Below are 17271 nucleotides of genomic sequence, written 5' to 3'. Positions count from 1 at the left end.
CTCGCCAAGGACTTTATTTTTACCTGACATATGAGAGCCCAACCACCCAGAACACAATTTGCGGCTCGAAATTCGTTTTCTTTGCACCCGAAAACCGCCGATCGAGAACTGGCCGTTTTCATTCGCGCTCACTCTCTTCTCCGTGGTCGGGTGCCGTTTTCTATGGTTTAGACAGAATCACCAAAGATAGTTAAAATCATGGATCATCAAAGGCACACACTCAATACCAAAATTAGACGAAAAATATTACACTTTTGTGGCTTTTAAAAAATTGCAAATACGTTAAATGAAAGAAAAAAAGAAGTAGCACAGCCACGTGACTTCCGGTAACTTTTTCCTCCTCTATAGTTCTGCTTCCTCCCCAGTGCAGTTTCTGTTTCGGTTTTGAACAATTGTTGTTGTTTTTTCTTTATTAAAAATATACGGGACGCTGTATCAAAATACATATATGGTTGCCTTCTGACGCCATAATAAATCGCCTAACGAAAAAAAATTTTAAAAAAAATTTAGGGGGCGTTAGTGTCCTTTTAACGGCAGCATTCGAAAACAGGACCCTTTAAATCCGGAAGGGCTTTAAAGAAACTGCCAATGTTCTTGAGGAAAGCGTGCGAACTATTTGTGCTGAGAAGGTGCGCTAAACAACTATGCAAAAAAGCGGCCTGAAAAGCCTAATTTCTGCGTGATTGGTTATTATCTGCGCGTCTCGTTTATGTGTTCTTTTGTAACGTAAATAGCATTGGATTCGTAAATCCCTTAGCCGACCAGTGTTTGGCAAAGTGACGCATACTTATTTGCTGCTGCAGGATCACAGATGCAGGTATGTGACTGGACAGATCTACAAAACGACCCCCAGCACGGTGGTATTTGTTCCATTTATTAATAGCAAAGCAAATCTGCTTGTTTTTATAGGCAGCATGGGCCGACAGAGCATGGTAATGACCAAAAAAATGTTTTGTTCTAGCTCCTATATTTTTTTTCTTTTTTCTGCGAATGAAGGCGAGGCGTGTGCGTGGAAATGAAACTACATTCTTAAATCTAGGCTTACAGCAGTCTACCAAAAGTACGAGTAGAAATAATTTTTGTTTTGTAATCATTGTGACGCGTTATCAAAACGGAAAGAATATGCGCATTCCAATGTCCTAACCAGGTAATCAGGTAGTCGATCGGTGACCAGCCCGTCATCGTCATGCGCATTCTATTTACTCGCGTGCTTGTCACATTTCTTGAAAATCTCGTGTTTGAAGCTCGATGGCAGTGCTCAATATGTATTGGATGTGGTTGTCTTCAAGTTCAAAAAGAAAGTCATGGATCCTATAGGTAGTGAGAGCGCGTCATACCTTTCCGGGTGTTTGTCAGTGTGGGACATGCTGCATCAAGATCCCTCTACACAGCACACGTAATACATCCGTTTTTTTTTTTTTTTTTTGTGAGTGTTTTTTTTACAATTATAGTGACTTGTTGAATTGAGAACATGTCTCACACAAGTGAAGTTCCATTGCTCTACTAAAATTGCTCCTCTTGTATCGGTGAGGTTGTCGTTACCTGAGAAAAACATTAAAATGCTTCAGCTTGCCTAACTGTATAATTATTGCATGCCAAGCTAGAACCATTTAAAATATTATCATTTACATATTTTTAATTGCTTATACGACGAAGCACTGTGTGGAGAGCATTTTCTTAAATTTTAGTTTTTGAACAGAATGTGCGCTTTGAACAAGCTTAGAAGACACAATACCCAAAGTTATAAGGTTATATACAGGTTCTACTCCGTCATATGCCAGATAACAATGAATTTTGATGACAAGATCACTAATCATAGCAACCAAGCTTTTTGCTTTATTGAGAATTTAGTAGCAATATATGTAGGTGGGCAATCCCGTCCACATTGCAATTAAAATATGAATTTCATTTGTTCCTGATGGTATTGTTGTTGAAAAAAATTTATTTCAGGAAAGCTGTGTTTTTTGCTCCCGTGTCCTTTTTCTTTTAGAATCGAGCAATATCGGCCTATGTATGGGATATTGTTTTGATAAACCTGCGAACGATACGTATTTGTTGGCATATTTACGACAAGTTGGGAAAAAAATTAAAAAGCAGTCAGCAATTCCAAAGTGCAGTAGGGAAATCCTAGAATACTTTTTGGATTGCGGAGGTTCAGCAATCGCTCCATCTGACAGCTGCGTATGAACTCTTCCGTTTTTAAGCTGAAACTGCTTATAGGAAAAGCAATGACATGGTCGGCCCGGGGGGAGTAGGGTCTCTGATAATGCTAATGCCCCGTCTGAAATGCAGCCGACTAGCCTATATTCATATGCATAATGCCATAACGCACTCCTTACCCACTCTTCAAGTCATATTCACTCCCCTTCCTTCAAAAAAAAAATCCTCGTTGTGTTATTGCGAGGTTCTTAAGGGACTTACTGAACCGAAACGAAACCTTTCCAGGTAGCACGCAAGACAAACAACTAACTCAGCACAAGCGTGGCAATAAATGCTAGGGGCCTAACTTGGGCATAATACGGTTTGGCTCAAAGGCGTTAGTGCCAGAGTGTTTTTTTTTTTTCTATGACTTTTTACAGGCCCTCCACCACAAAGTTTCCAAAGTACCAGACTTCAGCCAAAGATGCCACGTATGAACTGAAGAATCAGCACTGAAGCCTAAATCAGTCAATTGTTTGGAAATTTAGGCCCAATGTTTCCACATGAAAACCGAACAACTAGAAGTGAAGCCTAACTCCAACACTTGTGCGGCGATTTAGGCCCAAAGATACCGGATGACAGCCAATCTACCGGCAGTGATGCCTAACTTTGGCTCTTATTTGACGAAATAGGGCCAAGACATCCAGACTCGAGCCAAGTTCGTCGAGTGTTACTTTACCTTGGCTCTTTTGGTCGTTTTAAGGCCCTAAATTTCCACTTAAATGCCAAATTCTGGGTCAAACACTGTGCTACTTGGGTTGACAGTTACATTAGTCAATGGATTAATAAATTAAGGAGTGCAGAATTTGAACAAAAGAGCCACAGGTACGATGAAGACAACGATGCTTACTTTAGCTGTTTAAATCTGAAAAGAAGGTGAGGCGTCGAGATTGTAGACTGTCATTAACAAGTCTCGTTCATATCGAGGATAGGGTCTGTTCCTGACTCCAAAAGATATCACTCAAGTTCTGGCAAAAATGAATCGACTAAAATAAACCGCCACGTCATGAAGGAATTAACAAAACGAACGTTTAACCTCCTTGCCAGGGCCCTAGAAACAAATAATCAGCAAAATTTAAATGTCACTTGAAATTACTCGAAGGAACTGCGATCAATGCCTATTAGCAACGCGATCAAATTCCGTGATTTGCATAATGCGTAACATGAGCACGGCAAAGTCAAAAGTAGTACAAGAAACTGATATAGTTCCCTTACGTGCATGGCCTATATTCTCTCCGTACGCGCACGTAATATTGACGGGATTTATTAGTTTAGATTTATTCAGCACTTAGCTCATCGCATAGCGCGTCATCCTGCAAACTTCGTACAGTCTAGACTCTAGACCATGTGCACTCTTTTCTTGAGTTATTGAAAAACTGCAAGAGAATATAATGAATACTTTTGAGACATTTCAGTGCTGGAACGGAACATCAGAAAAATTAAAGTGGAGAGGAAATTCAAGTTATCAAATATATGTATAACATTAGATCTGTATCAAACAGTGCAAAACACAACTAATCAAAACGCTATAACTTTTTTATACACGTTTTCTATTTAAATACGGTATCACTAGCCATAAAAACTCTGTAGTATTATTTTTTTTTAATCGGTAAGGAGCATTGAGCGCTTACATCATACTCATCACCGTTGCCCGAGTAAAATTCAGGTGCATTCCCACCAGAGTAAAGCACGTGCCAGCGTACATTCGTGCGGAAGCCAGTGCCTAGGGACATTTCCTAGGGGTCCCTAGGGAGACCTGGGGAAGGTGCCTGGAGGAGCCCGGAGGGAGCGCGGGCGCTGCGGGGGCGCGTCTCTGTTTCGATGTGGCGGCGGCCGGGGCGCTCACTCGAAGAGCAGCGGGCCCTGCGAGGGGGGCCATGGGCCGTGGGCTGCTTCTTCCGCTGCTCGCCGCCTCCTGCCTCCTCGCGCACGCGCACCCCTGGGAACCCTGCGGATACGACCAGGACTACGACGGTGAGCTGCGCCGAACACCGGCCCGGGACCGTAACTCCCAAAGAGTCTAAATCTCGAACCGCGAACCTTAAGAAATAATTGCGACTCCTAGGAGCCCCGATGATCTCCCCAGCTCGCGTCTATAGCACCAGCTGTTCCGAAATGTTTTGGGCCCCCGGTTCGCGCTCGGGAAGCGTCCGGAGTCCGGATTCGGGGCGGTCGTTCCGTCAGAGTGCCGTCTCGTGGGGGGCTGCGAGACGCGGCGGGACGCCGGTTCAGGTTGCGGCGGCTGTGTTGGTCACGCAGGCCGGCGTCGGTACTCGCTTATCGGCACGGCGATAGCGGCGTCGACTAAGCGTGCGGTTTCACCTGGGCAACGGCATGCATGCCGCCGACGCTGACGTTTCTCGGCACACGCGCGCGGGGTAGGGCGAACCTGACATGTGTGGACTTGAAGGGTACGCGCGAAGTCATCGGATTGTGTAAAATCATAAATCGTGTTTTGTTTATATATTTTTTTTTAATATAGAACACCTGATATAGCTACTTTTTAAGATTAGTTTGAATTTGCTCCTTGTAATCCTTACCCTTAAGTGTTTTGTATTGTTTTTTTCATGGCAACCGCTAAAAACAAATATGAATCGGTAAAACGAGTACTTTCAAACAAATTTTGCTCGTCGTCCACAAAAATAGAACTGAATATAGAGTAGACTTCACGCAAGCAAAATTTAAAAAAAAAAAAAGAAACGCTTTGAGCTAATGCGCTAAGCTACGTTCTCAGAATTTCATACCACGACATTTCAACGAACATATCTCTGAAGTAATCGTCCAATGTACATCAGTTTTTTAGGAACCTAATATAAAGCTTTATTCAGAATGATTTTACCCTCACCCGATTCGCATACTCTGTATCCGTATGCGAACCGCGTCCGCATAATTCGGAACCCTATACGACCAGCAGATTGCGCGTTCATTTTACGTCATAACGTCAAACGTAAAAAGGAAAAAAAGGAAAAAAGAAAAGCTCCTCGCATAAAAACTTTTGCTTTTGCTGTAGAAAACAGCTATTCGAGCTAGATTACGGTGAAAGTAATGTTATCATATTCTGTTCCATCGAATTTATTTTCTAAGCGGTCATCCTTCCAGAGACACTGTGTGGAAGGATTATGGCATTCATGAGACCGTCGTCGGGGGTGTGCGACACATTGCTCAAAAGGGCGTCATTTTATTTTTACTTCCGTAATATTCATTTCCAACAGACGATTTCAATTAATAAAGGACTGGCTAATAACACTGTGACATTTTATTTAGGACAAATGATAAAAAAAGAGAGAGGAAAAATGGTCACTCACCAAAGCGAAGACGCGAGTATATCACAAGGAAAATATCGCAATATTCAAAAGTAGCAACACCTATCAGTTTTAGTTTTAAGCACGAACTGGTAACCACGTGCTCCGAACCATACACTTCAAAGCAACTTGCCATTAGTAAAAAAATAATAATAATAATAATAATAACGCACAGATGAGCACGTTTTTTCGAGCTCGCTGTGTAGATATAGAATATCGTCAACGATTGACTAATTCACACTGGTTCGCCCCTCTTAAATTACAAAGCCCGCTAACTAGAACTCTCTGCTGGTGCACCTGATGCTGTGAAATAATGTACGAACTGCGCTACAAGGATGAGGTGCGGAAATATGGGCTTTACTCTTATGATAAGAGGTTTTTTTTTCTACTTTCATGTGCCTTGCATGTTTGGGGTTTTCTATGCCCAAAGTACGTTTTCGCTCTTTCTCTGCCAAACAATAACACGCCTTCCCGGGAAGATTGATGCCCCTGTATTCCTTATGTCTTTCGGGACATCTTTTTTTTCTTTTTTTTTTAACAAGATAGAACGCTTTGAGAAGATATTTTGCAGGACATAGGTTTTTACTGGCGTAAATAACAATTTTTTCCCCCGATTGGTACGTTTCTTCTAAAAGAGTAATTTGCTTTCGCCAAAACATTCGATGCTACACTTCATAGTACCATTCACCCTATACACTGTGTGGTCGCACACATTTATGGGTCGCTTCGGTAAAAATGTAGTCCGGACCCGCGGATGTCCACAACCGATCCGCCATATATGTCAAATCTAATTCATTTTTATCCGCATCCGCGAGTTTACTGCCAATGTCCACCAACGATCCGCGGGTCACCCGCGGAAATGCGAGAGAATATACTGTGGTTCATCCGCGGATAAAAATATCCGTGGATATTTTTTACGTTGCGCAAATCGACTGAAGTGCTAAAAAACCACGCAGGAGCAGAAGATTAGCGTACACATCGAGTGCTGTCTCTTCTTAATAGCTTTTTTTTTTTTTTTTTTAATGCAATAGTTTTTTTTTTTTTTTTCGGAAATGAAGTTGTAAGAATGTATGCGCCTGTCCGTCGCGGCCTCATAGGCAAATTTGACGCGAACACTAGACTTGGTGCATTTTATATACCGATTTCAGTTTAGGCAGAATTGGCGGGAAAACGGCACCGCGCGCTGAGACAGACTGAGAACGCCAAGGTCGACCAGCGCCCGAAGAGCTGTAATGAGCCGCAAAGGCTACTCACGCGTTATATATGTCAAAAATGCGTACTGACGGAGTTACTAATTCGAAGTTTATTACGACGATTCGAGCGGGGACCGCTCTTCATCAGGTGAAGATGAAAAGCGGTTCCCGCTCGAAACGTCGTAATAAACTTCGAATTAGTAACTCCGTCAGTACGCATTTTTGACTTATTATCGTTTTTATTTTACTTATTATCGCTCGAACCTTCTTTGCCGAACTTTCGAGATAGTGACGCACTCTAGATAAGCAGCTGCCCGCCACTTTGTCGAGTCAGTCTCAGTCTCGCTCGCGCTCTCTGATTCGCCGCCGAATCGCCGCCTGCTTTTCAGCTGCTTCGACGCTCTTTCGTTACTTATTTTTGGTTGGCACAAGTTCGCCCATTAAACCTTTCTTTTCAGTCCACTGTTCGCCTTCTCGTCGCCTAAATTCGTGACAATATAACTGCTTTCTTTAAAATCTACTAAATTCACTGAAAGCTTCAAAGCGCACGGCGTGAATTCGGGTGTTCCCACTTCTTGCTCCCTGATTGGTCCTTCAACGTCTGATGCTGGAACTTAGTTTGCTCCTGAGCGATGATAAGGCGCCCCGGACACGCCGCGCCTTGCATTTCTCAAGTTGTCGGTTACGATAGTTCCACAATCCTCAAAGCCTCTGTCGCCACGAACAGGCCGCTATTCTTACCAAGAAGTGCACAAATGCAAGCACCGAGTTACCTATATGTGCCTAATTGCAACCTTCGCAAATACCGTTTCATTTTTTTTTTTTTTTTAAGATTAGAGCAGTTTTGTGGTTGCTGCATTATGGCAACCGGATAATTTTGGTTGTACCTGAGGTTCCCTTAGCCATCAGACCCTCTCTATGTTACCAAGGTCAAGCTACGCACACTGAGATCCAGAGTGGACGTTGCTACATCCTTACTCCTTGTGTGAATGACACCTTAGAAGTATTGTAGGGATGCTTTTTTACTTCTGATGGAAAACGAAGCGTTGCGCTCCAAGCGGAGCGGCACGTGTCCTGTAGGGGTGGGGTGACCCGTACGGAAATTTTATATCTGGGCCATATCTGGCCATATCAAACATTATATGATTATATACGGCATATATACAACCTTATCTGGCGTATATACAGACTTATCTGGCGTATATACAGCCTGATATGGTGCATATACAGACATATCTGGCGTATATACAGACTTATCTGGCGTTATACAGCCTGATATCCCGTATATACAGACTTATCTGGCGTATATACAGACTTATCTGGCCGGCCGGTTTTCAATACAACAAAAAGTAAAAAAAAGTAAAAAAATAATTTTTTTGTTAGCAAACTCTGAATGACTCATTGTTCGCGAGCTAAATATTAACACAAATAGTCCCAAACTTCAGCTTTGACAAGCTTAAGTGTGAGATTATTTGTGCTAGTTTTCACGAGGATTTCAATGTAGCTTAATTATTTCAAAGTGTTAACATTACTACCGAATAGACGATTTGCTAAATCCCCCAAGCGCTTCGACCCGTACTCGAGAAATCACGGGGACGGTGTTTCTTCAGCTGCCTAGTGATCGAAAATTTCGAGCAATTCTATGGTTACACAGATTTGAGTGTAATTCGGAGTCACCCTGAGCACGTGCGGTACAGAACCCAAGTACCGCCAATGTCAGTACTGTGCATTCTGTCCAACCTTCAACCTGGATGAGCTGCAGACATATCTCTTATATTATTATCATTCTCGTACAACTTCAAAGACGCTGATATTAAGTTAGAAACGCTAAAAATGTCATAAACAGCTCCGCTGAATCCGAGCTAAATCCCGGTTTTGGTTGTAGTAATTTCTCGGCTTTTAAGTAATTCCAGCTAAAACAACAATCACGAGAATGATAATATGGTAAGAGATTTCGGCGGCTCAGCCTGTTTGAAGGTTGGACAAAATGCACAGTATCATAAACGCTGCCATTGGCGAGAAAATTTAAAAGTGATATGACAGGTACTTGAGCCCTATGGGACGCATGTTCAGGGTGACTACGAATTACACTCGAAACTGTGTAATCATGGAATTGGTCAAAACTAGCGACCACTAAGGAAGGATCACCGTTTCCATAACTCCTCGAGTGCGGGCGGGGGCACTTGGGAGAATTGTAGACAATAAAAGTTATAAAGTGCTGATTTCAGGCTTGTGTCCTTTTGAAATGCCTGGCGAGATCTGGAATTTCCTTACTTAGCCAGATCTGGGATTTCCATACCTGACCAGGGTTATCAGGATATATCTGGCATTAGGAGGCTATATATGGCAGATATACCATATCAGGTTATATGTGGCCAATTTTTTATATGGCCATATCTGAAATCTTCAGATCTGGCCAGATATAATTTTTTTGTAAGGGGACCCAAGCATGGGTGCCTTCACGCGGTAAAAACCCCTTCAAGAACGTTCTTACCGTCTCTCGTCTAGGTCTGTGGCTGCAGATCTTTCTATAGTGTATTTGATCGTGTTACCTTCTTAATGGGACAGTTTCAGCACATCGTGTTTACAAACCGCGGCATTTGCGACCGCGTTTTCACTCCGCAGCATGCTCCGAAGCGAAAGTCAGGGGCGTTAACGAGAATGCGATATCTTGAATCTTTCTATCGTAGAGCTTTAGGAAATCGCATTTGTTCAAAACGCTATTCGTATCAGACGCAACAACTTATTCGCCTAATTCAGGCTTTGAAGCACGTGACCCGAGCGATATCTTGACATTTCAAACCGTCCGCTAACTCTCCATAATCTCCTATCGCGGTCTCGGTGAAACTGACACATACGGTATATATCAATAGGTTATGTGAGAATAAAACACCGGTGGGCTGCTGAGACCTCAACAAGATCCCATAAACTCTAATACTGAGCTGATGTCATCTTACTCGACGGGATTGATCGCGATTAGTTCAGGTCCGTTTATATTTCCCGTTTATACAGTGGGGCTTGATTCTACTGGCACGTTGACGGCGTACAGGTAGTTGCATGCGCTGTATCAAAATGGAAATGTTTACTATAGAGTCAGTTCTGAGTCACTAAAAGGCGTAAACACTTCGGGAAACAAAACGAAGACAGAGAATAAAAAGCTGAACAAGAAAAGCCCGTTTTTTATTTGTTTTTTTTTTATTTAAGCGCAGTTTCCCTAATTTAATATTTAAATGCCAATTAAAAAAAAAAAACACGAAAGGTTAGCGATAGACTGCAACCGTAACAATATTTCAAACTCAAACCGGCGAAACATTGTCTGAGACGCATTTTCGCACCTTAGCCTTTTTGAGTATGAAAATTATTAAAAGTGTGCCTTGTCATCCCAGCAGTGAGCACGGTGATGTTTTGCTCACGCGTGTTCTCTTGCACAATCTAAGATTTGTTGGAGAACGCCCCGTCGCCTTGAGCGTTGCCTGGATGGTTTAGGTTTAAGAATAACATGTTTCAAAACACTTTTTGGGGAGCCGATCCGTGGAAGTGCCAAAAGTGCCTCCTTTATCAAAGAACCAAGTTGACATGACCGCTCCTTAATGGTAGCTCAACGTGCGCTAGGAGGAGGACAAAACTTTATTTATAATCTATTGGATTTGTAGGGTCAAGCCGATACATAGAGAAACGGCCATGTGTTGTCCAAGGCCCATCCCATGTCCTCTTCTAAAAGGCAACGATGGCTTGAAGAGCTCTATTCACACATGAATACTCTTAGGGCTCTTGTCCTCTGCTTGGCTATACTTTTTTCTACATACTACGAGAAATCACGCGCAAGATCGTCACGCAAAACAATAGGTTTTATATTTCCTAATCGAAAAGCTCGACGGTAAAGATAGTCCCCTCCCAGCAATGACGCAACGCATTCTGCATGCAAATTGACGACCGAAGTGTTTTTTCCAGGTGAGCAGCTTTACGAACTATTATAGGAGGATTATTCGTGTCTATTTAAACTGATATTTACTTTCTTCAAAGATTTAGCGCTTTTTCTTTGCCTTTTTTTTATCATGTTTACCTTTGAGATATTTCATATATTTCCTGTGTTTTATGTACTGCCACATGCAATACCCTCCTTTCGGAGGGCCTTTAGGGGTAATTTGAATAAATACATTAATAAAATATTTATTCAATCCTAGCACTGCTCCTTTCGAGTACGCTCTAGGGCCAATAAAATACTGATGCAGACGTTAGAATTAACCCGTTGCATGTCATGAATTACTGGTAATCTTCTACTTTTTAAAGTAATTTTGCAATTGCCAGGTTACTTTATTGGGGCAGTAATTTGTAATGTAATTTCTTTACAAAATGTTGGTAACGGATTACTTTAATTACTCTTTTTTTTAAATATGAACATAATGCAGAAATTGGAGCGATGTGAGCAGGCAAATCAGCACCCTAAAGGTAGCAAGTTCAACAAATTTAAATAGAACAAATCGTAAAGCAGAGCATAACCAAAAAAAAAAAAAAAAACACGATTTTTTTTTTTTTTTTTTTTTTGACCGGTTACTAGAACCATTAGAAAAAAATGCAAGGCGTCTAAAAATATGCGGGGGAAAAAGATAAAAAAGGACAACGCGGAGTAGGCTCCGCCTCTGTCCATCGCCCCTTCCATCGTGTTTTTCTTTTTCTCCCGGGCAGGAGAAAGCCCTTCGTGTTTGTTTTTGACTCTTACATCGTTTGAAAGCCCCGGTTCAAAAGGCAACTCTCGTAGATCGCTTCCTTACTTCCGAATCTCCTACCGGAGGTGGACCCTTCTACTGAGCATGCGCACCGCTAGCTTTGCCTGCACAATTCCAGGGCATTCCTGTCGCCGTAAGTTAGCGGGATGGCGGGAGTGGTAGCAGGTTTCTCTGCCTCGCCATCTTACAAATGAACGGAATGCTCCTACATTCTTTTTCTTAAATACACTTTTTTTTATTTTTACAAAAACTACCATAATGCGGGCGTAGAGAAATGGAAAGTAATGTTGCAGAACATATTTGAAGACATCAAAATTGTTTCTATTGCTTCCTTGATCAGTGTAGGGCAAAAATAACGTGAAAGTTATTTGCAACGCGTAGCGAGTAAAGTAATCCGTTACTTTTCAGCCAAAGTAATTTATGACGGTAATTCATTACGTTTGAGGCTCGGCAATTTGTATCTGTAATCCATTACATTTTTCGAGTAACGGGCACAAGTCTGGATTAATATAAGCTATCCCATAATCGTCTGGGATGAAAGGTGAGCTTCTCTCTATGGCAATCAAGCTGACGACCAGTGGCAGCCTTTTTCAGCTTCCCGGAGTGTACAGTGTTTTATGTTTCATTTTAATAATGCAATTGCGAACTTGACTCTTGGTCACTATTATGATAACATTTGTGGGCATTTTGTAAATAATATTGCATTCTGCCCGAGTTAGCACTGTACGCGGTAAAAAAAAAAAAAGACATCTCCAAAAATACACCCTTTCGCCGGCTGTTTTACATTTGTGAGTCATGTTATTTTAATCATGTTGTTTTTAAAGACATGAATGTATAGTTTCGTTTTCCTAATATGTTAAACCTAGGTGTGTCCATAAAATAGAAAAAAAAATTCTTCATGATATAATTACTGTTGCAAACACATTTATTATAAAAAAATACAGAAATGCAAGATGGCGACAATATGAAAACATGTATAATATTTCTTTGCTGGCCAAAACATTGTTTTGTAGTTGTTGTCTGTCTGTCTCATTGAGTAAAAAGCAATTTTCGCTGAAAGAAGAGCGTAGACTAACGCAAGGAACATAACAAAAGGAAGAGAAAACGTAGACACACAGAATGAGGGGCCTGAGTCACTTGACTCGCTTACTGCAAACGGAATCCGCAATAAATCTACCGGCCGGAGGCTGGCCGTCACGTATCTATGGCGCTTTGCCAGGGAAGGGCGTCGCAGAGTCAGGATTGAATTTTCGCATGTTCTGATATCGTAGTACCCGTACTTCCGCGTAACTGGACTCAGATATCCGCCACGCTGACTTTAGCACGGCTTCTGTAAACGCATACGTTATCGATCGATGGACCGAAAACCTCAAGCGAATATTACAACACATGTTCAAAGCAGAATTTTTTTTTTTTTTTGAAGTGTGTGCTGCTTAACGGGTTAAGCCTCTAGGGTCTAGACGACCTACTTCGTTTCACCTTAAAAAGAATCTAAAAAGCTTTTCGAAAGCAAACTTGAGTTACTGGTTGATTCTGACGTGGTTTGTGACTCCTGAGTCTAAATATTACGACCGTTTGAGACAAAATAATCACTAAACGCGAAAAAAAAAAAAACGGAAGCGGTCTTTGAAGCGGCACGCCATTGGCTAGCCACACGTGACGCGCAACTACGTCATTAAAGGACAATCTCGTCAATTGCGGAAGCAGTCGGGCGCCGATGCTTCTGCTCAGCCTCTTGTAAATACATTTCGGCGTCTGATTTTTCGAAATCTTTCGGTGTGTCCTAAAGGCGGATCTGTCCAGAAGACCCTCGACGTGACAAGTAGGCGTTCCGGCCGCTGGCAAAGCAGAAAGAGGACCCCCGCAGTAAAACGTGCAGACGTGAGGAACGGCTCGCGCCGAAGGTTAACGACACGGCATAGCCGACTTCATACGTGCAGTGTTAAACGTTTACAATAGACGGAGTGCTATTTACTGGACGCGTCAAGTCGGATTAACCTGACCCTCCCCAAAACGGTCGACAGAGAACAAACATTAGGGCATAGGCACACATCGGCCTTCATGATTGGACGCGTGACGTGCAGGCTGCGTTGTTCACCAAGGCCGAAGTGACTTGACGGGATAGTGTGGCCGGCTTCGGGCGACGGGAGAGCTTCCCCTAAGATGAAACGGTAAAGAGAAGCAGCCATGTGTGCCCGGTAGCACTCAATTTGGTGTTGAATTCGTGAAAGCTTCCCTGGCCTCTGCATTCATATACTTCTCTCTTCAAGTTTGTTGACTGCATTTGACCACCGCGCATTATCATCGTCATATCGTATTTCTACGGCACAATGAACCATTCTATGACCCAGGAGCTAAATATAAAAAATAACTGCGTAACGTGCATAAAGAAACTCAATTCACACAAAAAAGTTATATGATTTGTATTTTTAAAATGGGCTCCTCAAATGAATGCATACCTATTGAAGACAAATATAACAAAATATATGCTTAGGTTTAAAAATTATGTCGCCTTAAATGGTACCAACAACTATAAAAAACATGCTTAAACAGGTTGCACTGTTAAAGATCGCATGATGAATCGCATGACCAGTTATGACAACGTAAGCCCTCCATTGTCAAGCAATGGGTGGCGGAGTATGTTAAAAAAAAAAAAAAAACATTTTTGGATAACGGAGTCGTCTACACGAAAGTGCGGCATCGTGCAACGGCTCGAGTCAGCTGCTTCGGTGCCACGAAAATTCCGCAAAAACGAAAACAAACAAGAAAACAACCAACACGTCAGGCGATTAACGCAAGCATGCGGCGAGCCTCTTTGCCGTCTATAATCTGTCCAAAGCGTAGTGTCGTCATCTTCGACATCCCCCAGCTAGCTTAGCGGAGAGCAGGGTTACATGACCCCGCCGAAGACGTCACCTTTGCTACTCTTTCTCTCCTCTCTCGCTCTCTTGGCACACCGCAACAGCGTGGCTACTTCGAAATTTTCATTTGAGATTACGACGTTCTTACTGACAAGATTCAAAGAAAACTAAAGCCACATAATTTTAAGGTGCCTACCTTTAAAACGTTAACATTTTCTTCTTTTTTTTTTTCACTCAAGAACCTTTTTAGCGCTTTTTCTTAAATAAAGGTTCCAGGCAAGCAGTGGTACATCACTGATTCAATTTCTCATCTACACTAGAAACCTGACCTACATTGGGACTGACAAACTTCCCAGTGTCTAAAGAAACGCGCATCGCAATTCTTCGTTTCATTCCGAAAATCATCGCGTCAGCGCCGGTGGAACGAGAGACCCTACACACTGCGGAGGGTGGCGTCTGCGCGATCTCCCTATCGAGGGCGACGGCCGCCGCCGGGGCACTGGCATGCGTCTGTCGACGAGGCGCAGCCGGTGGAAAGGCAACCCCGCCGCAGGTGCCCCGAAGTGCCCGCAGTCTCGCCGCGGACGGGCCCGTTCCCCCTGCAGATCGGCACGTGGGCAGCCGCGCTCTTCGACGCCCGATGCGAGAGCCTGCCGAGGAACGGGCGTCTCTGTGTACACGCTGCTCGGCCTGACCAAGGGTCGACACGCCGGAAAGGACGACGCCCTAGAGGAAGCCGAGGACGCGGCCGGTTATGCAGTTAAAGAAAGTCAGAAAAAGCAGGGACGCATCGACGAACTGAAGCGTGCCTTCCCACGGCCGTAGTGCCTGGGACCTAGATATTCGCAAAAAAAAGAAAGGGTGAAAACACAGGCGAGCTGGTGAAGAACTTCCATAGGAACCGGAGGAACGGAACGATAAAAGAACGGACAAAACAACGAGTCTCTGTTTTGTCCGTTCTTTTTCACCCTTCCGTGTCTCTGGCTACTATGCGATATTAGCGAAGGAAATAAATATAACTATAGCTGATAAATCTTGAAGTTTATTTACAAACAAATTTCGTTCAGGAATAAAACTTGCCAGCTATCCGCCTCTCCCCGAAAAAAAAAAAAGCTTCCATAATAGAAGTTGTTCATAATAACGACAAAAAATTAATGTATTTACCCAATTTGTGCCTGGAAATGTTCTGTATATAGTGGGGTGTCTATATTACCAGGGTGTGTATTAACGAGACGTGACTGTATTTAGAAGGTTTTCCTCAAAAGTGAATGCACTTTTGACATCGGTACTCCAGTTTCTGCGATCTCTCAAGGAAAAATTATGATTTTTTGTACGGAACTACCGGGTGTCCCAAGTAGCGGCCAGGCTCTTTAAATGGACCGCAAAATTCGGTTTCTTAACCTATCACGCTACGATTTTGTGCAGCGTTGCCCACAGATGGTGCATTTCTTTTTGTGAAATTTGCAAAGAGCGAACTTACCCGAGGAAAAAGTAAAAAAAGAAAAAGGCTTACATCCTATGGAAACGCAGCGAAGCCACCGGTCTTCAAACAATACGGCGCCGTTTCGCACGGGAGACAAGAAATGGCGCAAGCGGTCTCGACGCCAACTGCCGCCAACGAACAAGCATACGCCGCCGAGAGCTGGCGTCTTTAGCAGACGATGTTTCGACTCAAAAGCGGCGCGCGTTCCAGTCGCAGAAACAAAAACCGGCGAGGTAACAATAAGGAACTGCAAAGCAGACGACATAAGTAACACAAAAAAAACAGTTAAAATAACCCGACAAACCATTTTTTTAATCGATTATGTGTCCATTCAATGTGTTTTATTCGTAAGGATGATAAAATAATGCATTGGCAACTGATATGCAAAAAGCTCGCGCCGCTTTTGAGTCAAAAAGCTCGTCTGCTAAAGACGCTGGCTCTCGGCGCCGTGTGCTCGTTCGTTGGCGGTAGTTGGCGTCGCGACCGCTTGAGCCATCTCTTGTCTCCCATGCGAAACGGCGCCGTATTGTTTGAAGACCGTTGGCTTCGCTGCGTTTCCATAGGAGCTAAGCCTTTTTCTTTCTTTACATGTTCCTCAGGTAAGTTCGCTCTATGCAAATTTTACAAAAAAATGCATCATCTGTGGGCAACGCTGCACAAAATCGTAGCGTGATAGGTCAAGAAACCGAATTTTGCGGTCCATTTGAAGAGCCTGGACGCTACTTGGGACAGCCGGTATTTGCTTGCGGTACCTATGACATCTTCACTGACAGAACACTGCTCGCCCTTCAGGTGTTTCTCAATGTTGGGAAACAAATGATAGTCGTTAGGTATCAAATCTGGTGAATAAGGTGAATGTTTCACAATCACAAAATTGATATTGGTCAGTTTCTGCATTATGAAGGAGTTCTTTCTGTGCGGAGGCATTGCCGTGCAAAAACACCGCTCCGTTCGACAACTTTCGTCCACGTTTCTTGACCAGCTCCTGTGCTTTGTCCAACGGTGATGTATGATAAGCCGCTGCGCCTGTAGCACCCACTCCTGGATAATTCACTTTAGTTTGTGAGTGAATCATCGCTAACAATTTATGTTAATGATGGCATGAATTGTTCTTGTTCGTGGATAATTCACTATGCCCTGATTGCAGATTAAGAAAAGCAGGACGAGCATATTCCCCAAAGGCCTTAACTCGTTTGCCTTTAGCAGAGGGAACACTGGAGAGGAGGCGAGTCCCTCCTCGCCTCCTCTTTAGTGCTGACTCTGCTAAAGGAGTGGAGGGCTTTGTGGGATGAGCTTGTCCCACATTTTCTTAACCTGCAGCAATTTATTGCACAGTTTTGCATTGTCTAAAAACACGGTTGCCATCACCTTGCGTGCAGACATTTGAATTCGAAATTTTTTGGTCGGGGTTAAACTGAATGTCTTCACTTCTATGTCTCCTCTTGGTTTTCAAGGTTGTACAAAAATCAACATGTCTCGTATACAGCGTCCAGTCGACCCAAAACG

The 17271-nt window shown here is 43.0% G+C and overlaps 1 protein-coding gene across 1 annotated transcript in view; it reads left to right on the top strand.

Moving 5' to 3' along the window:
• The first annotated feature begins 4030 nt into the window (after positions 1 to 4030).
• Positions 4031 to 17271, top strand: part of LOC115324735 (laminin subunit alpha-1) — a 143585-nt gene continuing 130344 nt past the window's right edge. Inside the window, exon 1 of the mRNA XM_029985369.4 lies at positions 4031 to 4173. Coding sequence (XP_029841229.2) covers positions 4077 to 4173 — 97 coding nt within the window. The 5' untranslated portion in view covers positions 4031 to 4076. The remainder of the gene's footprint in view (positions 4174 to 17271) is intronic.

This window comes from Ixodes scapularis, unplaced genomic scaffold (assembly GCF_016920785.2).
Source record: "Ixodes scapularis isolate PalLabHiFi unplaced genomic scaffold, ASM1692078v2 PGA_scaffold8__174_contigs__length_109621045, whole genome shotgun sequence".
Lineage (NCBI taxonomy): Eukaryota > Metazoa > Arthropoda > Arachnida > Ixodida > Ixodidae > Ixodes > Ixodes scapularis.
This window is presented reverse-complemented; position numbering and strand designations above follow the sequence as displayed.